General features: G+C 42.1%; 2 protein-coding genes across 6 annotated transcripts in view; one reads left to right on the forward strand and one right to left on the reverse strand.

Moving 5' to 3' along the window:
• Setdb2 (SET domain bifurcated histone lysine methyltransferase 2) overlaps positions 1–4422 on the forward strand; it is a 66541-nt gene extending 62119 nt beyond the window's left edge. For both annotated transcript variants that reach the window (XM_059273546.1, XM_059273545.1), the window contains 3 exons: positions 419–550; positions 2414–2485; positions 4181–4422. In XM_059273546.1, coding sequence (XP_059129529.1) covers positions 419–550; positions 2414–2485; positions 4181–4338 — 362 coding nt within the window. In that variant the 3' untranslated portion in view covers positions 4339–4422. The remainder of the gene's footprint in view (positions 1–418; positions 551–2413; positions 2486–4180) is intronic.
• The window catches only part of Rcbtb1 (RCC1 and BTB domain containing protein 1), a 47274-nt gene that overhangs the window by 281 nt on the left and 33786 nt on the right, over positions 1–13207 (reverse strand). For 3 of the 4 annotated variants that reach the window (XM_059273550.1, XM_059273548.1, XM_059273547.1), the window contains exon 13: positions 8874–9038. The exons of the other annotated variant lie outside the window; for it this stretch is intronic. In XM_059273550.1, the coding sequence (XP_059129533.1) occupies positions 8898–9038 (141 nt within the window). In that variant the 3' untranslated portion in view covers positions 8874–8897. Of the gene's footprint in view, positions 1–8873; positions 9039–13207 lie in introns of those variants that run through there. 4 annotated transcript variants of the gene reach the window in all.

Raw genomic sequence — 13207 nt, forward strand, 5'->3', positions numbered from 1 at the left:
AGTAGAACTCCCGCCATATAAAATGATTGGAGTAGGAATGGCCCGCTTCTTCTCAGCCTGAGGAGACACAATTACTAGGAAAGGTGGGTTTGCCTGAGGCCAGCATCCAGCAGTGTGCTACCACTCACACTGGCAGGTGGCTTTTGTTCTCTAAGAAGGGGATGTCCTTACAACATAGCATCTGTGACAAAGAGGGGCAGTCACCTCAAGCACTTGAAGGTAAATTTTACAAAATCATATTAATTCATACAGTTACTATAAGCAGAGAAAAGTTTTTATTCTTTGTACCATTTGCTATTTGAGTTTCAGAAAAATCAGACAATTCTGCTCACCCATCAAAGGTAGAGTATAATCACCACGTGATGTGAAGAGCTGCCCTGGGACCACTTCCTTCTAACAATGCATTCTCTGTTCTTAGATGCAACTGCCAAAGTTCCTTTTCTTAAGAAATGCAAGGAAGCAGGACTTCTTAATGAATTATTTGAAGGGATACTGGAAAAACTTGATTCAATTCAAGGAAAACTCCTGAGTGAGACCGCTTCAGAATCAGGTACTGAATCGGCTAAATGTAAACAAATACTAGAAAACAGAACATTTTCTTTCCATGCCTTTTCCCTCCCTTCTTTAACCCATTCTTTACTAACACTCATTATGGGATGGAGAGATTACTCAGTGGTCAAGAGCACTTGCTATTCTTGCAGTGGACGTGAGATCAGCTCCAAGAATCTACATGGTGGCTCACAACCATAACTCCAGTTTGAGGGGAATCTAACACCCTCTTTTATCCTGTACAGTTACTGGGCATGCACATGGTACCCATATGCACATGCAGGCAAAATACTCATACACAAAATAAGTAAGTCTGAAGATATTGTTATTGCCAGATCCACTGTCAACAATGATCAACAAGATATGGAAAAGTCAGACTCTTTAGTTAGTGGCAAAAATGCACTGAGGCCTGGTAGGCTGTTTCCCACAGGTACACACAGCCAAGTGGGTATACTCACTGAAACTGGGTTGTTTGTTTGGTTGGTTTTGCTGTTGCTGCAGCTCATGTTTTAAGATGTACTTTTACTATTTTGAATTATACACACAACACACACATACCTATGTGGGGGGTATGGACACGGGGGCACAAGTGCCCACAGAGGACGGAACTGTCTAAGACCCTGGAGCCAGTGTTACAGGCAGTTGTAAGCCACCCATGGGTGCTGGGAACATCCTCTAGGCTAATTTTGATGTGCATCAAATTCTATTCCTTAGTAAATCAAGGGTTTTTAAAAATTATTAAGGGCCTGGAGTGACAGACAGCTCAGTGAAGAGCACATTCTATTCTTGCAGAGGACCTGGGTTCGGTTCCCAGCACCATGTCTAGCAGCTCACAACTGCCTGTACCTCAAGCTCCTGGGGATCTGACACTTTTATGGACCCTGAGGATCTACACCCATGTTCTCTTTCTTTCACACACTCTCTCTCACACACACCCTCTCTCTCTCTCTCTCTCCTACACATACACTTAAAAATTGTCTCATGCACCTGCCACAGCACACAGGAGGAGGTCAGAGGACAAGGAGTCGGTTCTACTTCCACCATGTGGGTTCTGGGGATTGAACTTAAGTTATCAGGTGGTAGCAAGCACCCCTACCTGCTGAGCCATCTTGCCAGACCATGAAGAAGTTGTTTAGATCAACTCTGTAACTGAAGTTTCTTTCTTTTTCTTTCCTTTCTTTTTTAAAAATTAATTAATTAATTAATTATACATACAGCATGCATGACTGCAGACCAAAAGAGGGCATCAGATCTCATTACAGGTGGTTGTGAGCCACCATGTGGTTGCTGGGAATTGAACTCAGGACCTCTGGAAGAAGAGCCAGTGCTCTTAACCTCTGAGCCATCTCTCCAGCCCTGAAGTTTCTTTCTTAATGAGCTCCTAGGGAATAAAAAGGTCACTTACAGTATGAAAGTATATAGTTATATACTGTGACCTCTTATAACCTACAGAATGAGCTAAAAGCTTTAGAGTTACTTGTTAGGGGAATCTGGATGGTTCATACTGTAAGTGACAATGTAAAATCTGGACTTATTAAAATGATTTTTCTGTATGCTAAAACCAAAAAACTACAACTAAACATTTCTAAGAGCTCATTTGTTACATAATTTTATTTACTTATTTTCTGAAGAGCAAGAACTCTCAAATTTGTGGGTGCCTTATGATCACTTGGGGGCTCCCTGAAACAAGTTCCAGCCGCACAGAAATACTGAACTGCTGCTTCTCAGGGGTTCCCTGAAGGGCCTCTGCACCGTCCTGCACTCCTCGGCTGCTTACTCTTGCATATTGGGGGTGATTTTCTGGTTTCTCCCTGTGTGATTCACTCCCATTAAAATTAACACAGGAAGTTGTTTTTCCCTCTAGACTATGAAGAGATCGATACTTTACTGTTGGACTCTGGATTGTTTGAAGACACATTAATAAAATTCCAAGAAGGTAGGTGACTCATAAAGTACCCAACAGTGTGGTTTAGAGACATTTCTGATTCAGATCAAAACAGCAGGTGACAAAACAAGAAACATACTTCTAAAAGACAGTTTTTACCAAATGAAAAGAGCCCATTATAACAACAGTATGACACACAGCAAGAAAAACATGCAAAAACCATGGGTGCACACAGACACACGGACGATAAGACAGCTGACGCCACAGAAACAGCAGTGATTTATAGATGGATGGATTATAGTTCTGTGTTTTCCAGGTAGACACACAGATTCTTATGTAATCAGAAAACTGACTGACAAGGCAGACACAAGAGAAGTTTTGATTCTAAAACTGCAGTGTATCTGACCCATGTACAGCCAGGCACAGAGGCTTCCTGTAGCCTCTCTGCCCCCAGGGAGCAAGATGGAGGCATCAGTGGACCCATCCTGCAGCATGCCTCCTTCTCACTTGGAAGAAATGTCACACTTTTCCTAAGTTTATCTTCAAAGCTCATCTCTTGAAGCAGAGTACTGTAATCCTAAAAATCATCAGGGGGGAAAAAAGCAAGAATAGCCAAAAGAAGTTTTTTCTTTGTTTTTGTGTTGTTTTGTTTTTAAAGAAAAAAAATGGTAGTACACAGGTGAGAACAGTTAGCTGGGTGCTGTGGTGCACATCTATAATCCCAGCAGTTGAAAGGGTGAGGCAGGAGGATTGCCAGCCTAGGCTACACAGTGAAACCTTGTCTAAAAAACATAGGCAGAATGCATGTATTACGCCCTTTCAGTACTACAGACTGCTATACACCGCACCCACAGACAAGGTGAGGGCCAGATTCCCACAGGATTGGTCTGAATGGCTCCTGCGGTCACCGCAGAACACACCGTTCTACAATGTTCTTTTGCACCTATCAGTAACGGTAGGACAGCAGTTCTCTCTGCGGAGAAAACAGTTTGCCTGTGCCGCCTCAGTATGTACAGCCTCTCTCATTTTGGTTTTCTGTTATTCATTCCTATTTGAACTCTGAAATATTCATTTTTATCAGCAGAAAAATTACTTTAAAAGTTGCTTGCACATGTCTGTTAAGAATAGCTTAAAAACACAGCCTTCAAAAAGCTGTGTTTCCTATGGTACTTCCATGTGTCAATTAGTATGAAAATCATGTGTCTGGAACACATGACACACCCAGGACTGCATGAGAAGCAGTGGGAAAGGCTATCATCTGACACAGTGCCATTCTGGGCTGGCTGAATCAGCTCAGTATTTCAAGCTGACTGCAGGTATGCTGTCCTACCGACAACTATGAACTTAAAACTTCAATTGTGAAGCTTTCACACCTAACGAAAATGACCTTGCTAGGTTTCTGCAATAAAAGCTTTTCCTTTCCTAAATCACACCCAAAGATGTGATGTAACAAATGTCCTTAGAGCCAGAGATGTGCTCATGAATGAGTTTCCTTGGGCGTCTAGCTACATTCTCTAGTCTCTGAACGAATGGATACATTCTACTATAAAGGTATTCAGTCGTGTGTGTTTAATGCTGGGGTTCCATTCTGAGTCAGAAAAGGAAGCGAAACCCTGGAAAAAGCTGTTTCTGCTCATATCACCATCTTTTTAATTGAGGCACAACTACTGATCCGGACTAGAGACAAGTACATTATTTCTAATCAAATTACTGCATAAGCTAAAGCCATTTTCTTTCTTTTCAAAGTAATAAAGAGTAAAGCTTGTGAACATGAAGAAAGGCAGAGGCTGCTGAAGGAGCAGCTCGAGGCACTTGGGAACTTAACGCAAACTTTGTGCTCATTTCAAGAAAATGGAGACCTGAACTACTCAAGCTCTACTTCAGGATCCTCTCTGTTTCCCTGAGGACCACCAGTTCAAATGCCCAGTCTACTAAGATGCAAGCAGGCTGGAAGACAGCCTGTGACAGCTACATAGGTCCCCATCCCTCCCTGATCGCTCTTTTACACCTGACTGGGTGTTGTCTCCTCTCGTCATCCCACTTGCCTACTTTTCTGTGCCAGTAAAAATGGCTCCTCAGGTCAACTGGGTCAGCTGAGAACAGATCCTCCCATCTGTAATCCAAGGAGCGAGGAAGTCTTTCTCTTTGTGGTACCTTCCCTACCCACCCCAGTCAACCACAGCAATACCAGAGCCCTTGCATATCCTGTGGTGAAATCTTAGAACTTTCTCGTCTCTGCTGTCCCTCCAGTAGGTCTCATAATAGCCTTCTCGCAGTATTAATAACTCCAACAGAGTAGAGCAGAAACCCATTCCAGTGGCTTGCTGTTACCCTGAGTTTCTGCTCACTACCACATTTCCAAGACTTAGCAAACTCAATAAATGTTTGTAAAATACATTGTAATGAGTGACAGTTTATTGAATATAGTTCACAGCAGCCCTCAGCTGTAACAATGTAGAATACACTGCTTTCTTTGTTTTACTATTTTCCAGGTGGCCTTCAGTATTTTTAGAAGTGTCTTTTTGGCCACAGTTATTATTACAAGAGCATGTGTCATCTTCAAGACAAACACCATCATTTGAAACTTGGCTCTTTGAATATGAGCATCATTAAGAATTCGGAATGGGGAAGAATTAAGACATTTTTCACACCAAACAATATGCAACTCAGATCTGTATGCCTACATGGCTCCTGACCCTTGACTCCTTCACATTCAGTTCTGATTTCCTATCATGATTCTCAGGTCCATAATAATGCCAGCTATCAGAACGGGACTGAGCTGTGCCCCAGTTTGGAATGAGTGCTCAAACATGCTTGTTAAAGAATCATTCCTGGTGCAATGCTGGTACCCACGCCAGTCTAAGTCACTTCACTAAAGGTAAGCGGGAATGACCGCAATCTGACCGCCCATCAGCATCAGCTGGGACAATTCTATGTTAAAGCTTCCTCTCCTGCCTAGATTCAGCTTTAACCTGTCAATCACAGTAAGTTATATGGCACAAGGGAGCACCACTTAATTGGGTTCACAACGTTGGCAAATATTGGGCAAACTGACCAAATAAGCCTGCTCTCTTATTAGTGAAAAATGAGCCAAATAATCATACTCATCCTTTCTATATAAGAAAATGTCTGGAAGCCCAGGGTATATTAGATGGCGCTGTGGGAAGTAAACATTCCCTTATTCAATGCTGCACTTTGTAGACCTAGGGGAAGGCTCATCAACATCCATGTTTAGCTTACTATTTTATAGATGAGCTAAAAACAAGTTCATGGGTTTTCCCTATTCTACACAAACCATCTACAGAACAACTGTTTGTTGGGTCAACTCCATTTGGTTCCATTATTTAAAAACAAACAAACAAACAAAAAACTGGTGAGATGGTTCAGCACTTGCCACCAAGCTTGAGGACCTGAGTTTAATGCCAGGAACCCACACAGCAGAACTGACTTCTACAGGTTGCCCTCTGACCTCCTTAAGAGTGCCATGGCACATGCACTCTTGTACAAAATTAACATAAAAACACCTTTCTCTCCCATTATAATATCCCATTATATCATTGGTTGTTAACCCGGTCTCCACTTTCCCCTACTAACTGACATGTATCACAACTGATATAGCTGCTACTTTTTTTTTTTTTTTTTTTTTTTGGTTTTTCGAGACACGGTTTCTCTGTGCAGCTTTGCGCCTTTCCTGGAACTCACTTGGTAGCCCAGGCTGGCCTCGAACTCACAGAGATCCGCCTGCCTCTGCCTCCCAAGTGCTGGGATTAAAGGCGTGCGCCACCACCGCCCGGCAGCTGCTACTTTTCATTCTTAAGTATTCCCAATTCAAATGCATTTCCCACTCTGATAATTCAACTGCACTCTTTTAACAGAAATAAAATCTTTAAGTTGAGTGTAGTTGAGATAGTTGAGATGTTGTTGACACATTCACAGTGGTATCTTATTTTTATTCTAATATTGCTAATTTTTAAAACTGTGATACAATATATGTACAAAACCATTTCAACGCTTTTAAGAATATCAGCTTGTCTATGAAGCTTTGCTAACTGTAAAATAAACTATGCTTAATTCATACAGCTGTGTGAGACTCAAATAAAATAATGTGAGGGAAAAAAAGAATATATAGTTCAGTAGCATCAAATATAGTCAAAAATTATCATTCATCCAAAAACCTCTTCCTCCTGCAAAACAGAAAGTGCCCACGTAACTGCTCTGTCCTCTCCAGCCCGACAAGCACCCTCTTTCTACCTCTAGGAACTGGACCACATACTGCTTGCCTTTTGGTGGCTGACTTTTTTTTTCACTTAAGTCCACAAATTAATCCATGTTGTCCCAAAATAACAAGTTCCTCCCTTTCTAGGCTGTATACTGCTATATTGTAAAGGGAGAAGACAACCACAAGTGTACACGCCTGCCTTAAGAGACTGTTTATTAATATGTCATTCAAGAAATTACATAAATGCATCCTAAATACTCGAGTATCAAACATTTTTCCAGTAAGTTCAAGGATACAGTTTAGGCTATTTTAAGAAATGTGACTTCTCTGGCTTCCATTATTACATCAGAAGAAAACATTAATTTCAAGAATAGTTTTTGTTTCCTATGATTAAAAACAAAACCAAATAGAAAAATAAAAAGACTGTATTAAAAAAACACTCAAACATCTTTAAAGGACTTGTTCTTTCACCGTCTCACACTCACTCAAGCTACCCAGGAAGCCGAGAAGTGTGTCTTCAGCTGTATCAGGGACTGAGGATGTTTTTGTCTGGTGGACTATCTATGGATATGGATTTACAGCTGTAATTTGTGCTTTTTTGTGTGGAGAGGTTTTTCAAGTAAGAGCAATAGTAAACATACTAAAGTTACCATCTTGAGACCCTAAGTCTACAGGACTGTGGTATACAGATGTCCTATTACAACAAGTCAAATTAACGTGCACTCATCGTCCTAGGAGGAAGAACTGTCACTGAAGAGCCAGTTCTAACTTACCAATACACCAGGCAACAATCACTGTGACACGGTCAAGAAAAGGGGGCATGGAGTTCTGGGTTTGATTTCTTTTGCCTGTCAACAACTCCTATCGTTGGTGCCTCACTCACCACTCTACCCTGATATGCACATTTTGAAGCATGGCTGCAACAGTGCCTGCAGCCTTGTTAACGTGGCTCTGAACTCAGGCTAAGTCCAAAAGGTCTTAATTAGGCGGGAAACAGAACACACTACGGGAACACACACACATGTAAAGGAGTTCATGGAGCAGACAATGCCTTATTCTGAAAGCAAGCTCAATGGGTAAAGTTGGGACACCTACACCCAGTAACATTCATAGCCAGATCTAAAGACAAACTATGACTTGAGGAACCCTATTTCAAGGCTAAAGTAAGCCAAAGAGTATTCCCAACACAACTAAAGAAAAAACAAACTGGAAGGTGAAGCTTCAAATAAATTTGTGATGGAATTTGGCCCAGACCTCACTTGAAAGGGAAGGGTGGTTTTAACAATGGAGTCACAAAGGGGCGGATATGTATGGAGAGTCTGCCACTGTGAGTACTTACAGGGTGAGGCGGGGGGTGTGGGGGGGGGTGGTAGTGTGCACTGCAGCCTCCAATGCGACCCTAATGAAACAGTGCTGGGAACGTGTCAGGCGAAGTCCAGAATTAGTGGCAACTGTAAATTCTAAACCAGTCTCCTTTATGGAACAGAGCTTCTTCTACCGTGAGCGTCTCACAGGTAGTTCTAGTCCTGACTCTTAAGATATCTAAAGCTTTTAGTTTTTATTACACTTCTTTAAAAATGGTGTGCACGTGTGTGGTCATGGAACATGTATAGTGGTTAGAGGACAACTTGTAACGTCTGCTCTCTCCACCATGTGGGTCCCAGGGACTGAACTTAAGTCATCAGGCTTAGTGATAAGAGCCTTTACCTGCTGAGCCATCTTTCCAGCCCTAGGTGCCCACATCTTAAGAGAACCTCGGCAAACCTAAACATTTCTAGACTGCTGAAGTGGATTTAGTGCATATTCAACAATATTCCTTAGCCTCCCACAGGGCTGGTGCCCCACAGGAAGGTGGTGACAGTGAGCAGCTCTTGGGGAGCACCGGGCAGGGCTTCTCCTTCACAGGCAATGTGAACAGGCTTGTTGCCAAAGGCCCAGGGACATCTCACCGACTTCCTTAATCCAAGTTCAAAAGATCCTCTCATCAAAATTAAAAAATCAAAAGCAACTAAGCTTTCATCCTTTCACAGCGTTTAGCCCGATGTAAGAAAATCCCATTGAAAGTATACATATCTAGAAACAAGAGTTGTGAAAAACAGGCTCATAAAAAGCAAACATCCTTCATATATTCCTAGAGAGCACTGTCTCTGATGTGACAAAGGCAACCTGGTGGGGTTTTACCTGCAGAATCCCATCACCCACAGTGCCCCAAAGCACTCACACCCAGCCCAGCAGCCTCAGGCTTCAGTTCTTAAAGGCTCCACATTTACTGGCTTTAGCAATGAACTCCTTTAGCAGGGGGCCATCCATTTGCCAAAACGCCGCAGTCTGTGTAACTTCTGTCAAATGATTGATGCAAAACTTAAAGCAGAATTCTTCTAAATCCTGGACATACACAACAAAAATAAGAACAGGAAGAGGCCTTTGTTTATTAACTGTGAACTGTTTCTCGGCAAATCCCCTCATCCCAACTCTCTTGCCCTTCCCAGAAGAGATACTTGAGACTAGCTAGCGCAAGCCAGGCAAGCAAGATGACTACATGTCATCAGAAAACCACCTACCATCTGCTCACAAAAGTAAAAGCATGGTTTCCTTAACTCAAGTGTGACACACACACACACACACACACACACACACACACACACAAATCATTAGAGGCCTTCCATGGCCGTCCTATAGCACACGTATCTCAAGACACTGTACAAAGCCCAATGCCACTTTAGTCTGTACATGTTTTGTTACATTTAAGAAACCAGGAAAGAATTAGAATGTGGATTAGTTTAAAGAACAGAAGGCTTTAGGAAATAGATGAAAATTTATAGTCTACCTAAAATGATATTTAAAAAGAAAATCTCCAAAACTTTACTTTCATGGTCTAATAAAAATGAATTCATTTTTAAAGTCTCACATAATATATTATGTCTTCCCACATGCTATTAATAAGCTCCCAGTCAACCCCAGACAAGTCTATTTACAGAGTCTCAGGCAGGCGGATGAATGAAAGTCACCAACTACCAACATTAAGCAGTAAAGCACCATACAGAAATGGTGTCTATGCTAACACACCCATTCACTCCTGAAAGCCCCCAGTAATGTCTGCTAAATCAGAAGTGCAAACACACACTTATTACACAAATTGGTATGTATATAAAAAGCACTCCAACATATTAAAGGAAACAACATTAAAAAAGAAAAAAAGCTTTTTTATCAAAACAGCTTGATATTTTTTTGCATTGGGCTAGCTGGTTAAGTTGTGAGAAACTAGTCTAAACTGAAGGGTTTTGACTTCTTGTTTCTAGCTGCCCTGATATAAGAATTCTAGACAGTACAGAGAAGACCTCAGCAAGCGGAGCAGGAAAACAGAGTTCTTTCTGCACTGAGGCATACTTCTATGAACATCTATGAACATTTCCTTACTATAGGATTCTCTGTCCCAGACCGAAAAACATCCTACTTAAGAAAACTCACCCAGACGAATAGCCACTAAGAAAGAAGCCACAGCTAATTTGTCTCAGTCAGCTGCTGCTCAAGTTTTATTTTCCAGAAAACTCAAAGGGCATTTACAGTGTTAGCACATCTATGGATCCAGGTTTGTTTATTTTGTTTTTTGTTTGCTTTTGTGTGGTTTATAAATAATTTTAAAGACAAAGTCTCACAAGGTCTCCCTTAAGTAAGAAAACAAGGTTTTCTTAAGTAGGATGACCCTAATAAAAACTCACAGTTCTCCTGCCTCATCCTCCTCAAGTTGGGGGCTTTTAGGCAGGTACCACCACCCCTGGCTAGATCGATGTTTCTTTCTTATTTATATTTTAATTGCTTTTTTGGGGTGGAGAGTAGCACAGGCAAGCTTGGCAAACAAGTGAATTCCGAGAACAATTTGCAGGAGCTGGTTCTCCTTTTCTACCATGTGAGTCCTGCGAATTGAACTCAGGTTGTCAGGCTTGGCATCCTAACCACTGAGCCATCTCATCAACCCTGAATGCATAAGTCCGTTTGCCTCTACCCTCACCTTCTAAGAATGCACAGGACATGTTCATTTGCAAATGGCCAGCTCTTCAATGACCTGGACATGAAAACTGCAACTTTTACACAGCTAGAAACCAACCATCACAGAATGGTTACACTTCAAATATAAAACATTCCAAAAAGGGACCATCTTACCATCTTTTTTTTTTTTTTTTTTTTTTTTTGTTTTCGAGACAGGGTTTCTCTGTGTAGCTTTGCGCCTTTCCTGGAACTCACTTGGTAGCCCAGGCTGGCCTCGAACTCACAGAGATCTGCCTGGCTCTGCCTCCCGAGTGCTGGGATTAAAGGCGTGTGCCACCACCGCCCTTCCCATCTTACCATCTTAAAAAAAGATGTTCACAATAAAATCCAAGTAGATGAAGGGGGCATTTAACTGGCAGACAAAAAAGTTCATACATAATAAAACTAAGGAATCTTAGGCTTCATGGACAGGGAGGAGGAGAGGACGTAAAATTGAGAGGTCTTCTTTGTACTAGAAATTAAAATTTATAAATACCTAGGGCAGATTCAGTGTCAGATTTACTGTAGTTAGCAGGGAACAACAAATTTTTAAATGACATTTTGAAAAAATATTCCAAAATTTAGAAAAGTAACTTGGAGGGGCACAGAGGCCCGGAACTCTGAGGACAACGTTAGGAGGCGGTTCTCCTCTTCTACGTGTGAGGGTTCCAACTCAGTTGGTGGCAGGCACCTCTATCCACTGAACCATCTCACAGGCTCTTGGTCCAAGTCTTTTGTGCTGAAATGATTCCAATCATTAGGCAATCTGAAAACCAGTCTCCTTAAAACACTGGCCCAGGGCCCTGAAATTCCGGTTTAAACCAATAGAGGCATTCTTATGTAGCCCAAGACTTCCACAGTGCCAAGTCAAACACTGTCACTTCGTCAAACGGCCACTCAGCTAGTGCTGCCCTCGGCGTTTAAACACAAGTCCTCCAGCAACACTAACAACTGCTCTGCTGAAGCCATCAGTCTGGGGGACCGTGGCTCCTCCCAGTCCACTGTAAGACATGTCAAGTCCGACAGCATGCATTCTTAAGACTTTCAACACGGCTTTGCTTCTGCAGGCACAACTACTAAGCCTGCCCTTCTTTTGTACAGTAACTTCAAAAGTTGCCTTCTAAGGGCTCACGGAGGATTCGGTCACTGTAACAAAGCAGGTAACTGAGCAGCAGGCAGCCCTCATCTTCTGAGCACCAGCCATGACCCAATGGCATCTGCTACCCCAAAGCTAGGCTTCTAAAACTGGTTTTTGCAGTTGATTACCAATCTCAGTCACTTTTTATCAACTAAAGTATGTAATAAATGGGTTTGATTTGAACACCCAATACTACGGTCACTTACTACATTCCAAAGTTTTAAGGAAATAAAATGTAAAAGTAAACTCATCAATCATAGAGCTCAGTATCAAAATCTAAGAAGTGTATCATAATGATTCTGCTCTATTTCCATGTTTAACGTGTCATGCTTGTAAAACTTAAGGCTTGTTTGTTATCTTGAATACTTTTTATGAAAGTGCCCCTCTAGTCAAGTGCTTCAACCGTATTGACTCATTCAATATGTTTTTGGTGTTTCAAACGAAATACTCAATTATTCAATCCAGCATATATTTTTGAATGCTGGCTCTGGTCACATGGTGATAAGCGCCAGGTAATCACGTTCATTTGTAATCTCTCTAAAGGAACAGTTCTTCTTTTTTTTGGTGGTGGTGGTGGGGAGACAGACAGGGTTTCTCTGTGTAGCCCTGGCTGTCCTGGGACTCACTTTGTAGACCAGGCTGGCCTCAAACTCAGAGATTTGCCTGCCTCTGGGTCCCCAGTGCTGGGATTCAAGGCTTGTGCCCAGCTAAGTGAAAACAAGCGCAGGACAGGGGCTGCTGCAACTGGAAGTGCACTGAGTTCTTCCTGTAAGGTTGGCTTTTGGCTTTTCTTAGACAGGGCTTTACTGTGTAGCCCTGGCTGGAGTACAACTCACGATGCAGAGCAGACTGCCTCAAGCTCCCAGAGATCCTCCTGCCTCTGTCTCCTAAAGTCTGGGATTAAAGGTGTGTGCCTGGCCCTTTCCTGTAAACTTTAAAGGTTGATTTTAGGTGAAAGTGGGGAACAAATTTCCAGTAACAGGATCTAAGCAGCAGCCTTTAGTCAGGTTGTTTGGGCTGTTGTCAATCAACAGGGCTGAGCACAGAACATGGAGAAGGGTGGAGAGGCACAAGAAGAGTCTGCAGTCAATCCCCAATGTGAAAATGCAGCCTAAAGAGACAGCATTTGGAACAGGCAGGCTCAAGGTGTGACAGGAAGGGGAGGAAAACAAACCACATCTCCATTTTCCATTAGCTACAATCGACTCTGACCATCTTCCCATTTGTTGTCAGGCTCCAAAGTCAGCTACAATTGACCTTGTGAAATATTTATCATAAAGAAACCTCAAGCAAAAATAGGATAGGTTTTGAAAATAAAAGGCATAATGGTCAACTCAATCCCTAAGTGTGACAGATAAGAAGTTTATCCTCTGTTACACCTCAAAAGTCA

Source organism: Peromyscus eremicus, chromosome 9 (assembly GCF_949786415.1).
Source record: "Peromyscus eremicus chromosome 9, PerEre_H2_v1, whole genome shotgun sequence".
NCBI lineage: Eukaryota > Metazoa > Chordata > Mammalia > Rodentia > Cricetidae > Peromyscus > Peromyscus eremicus.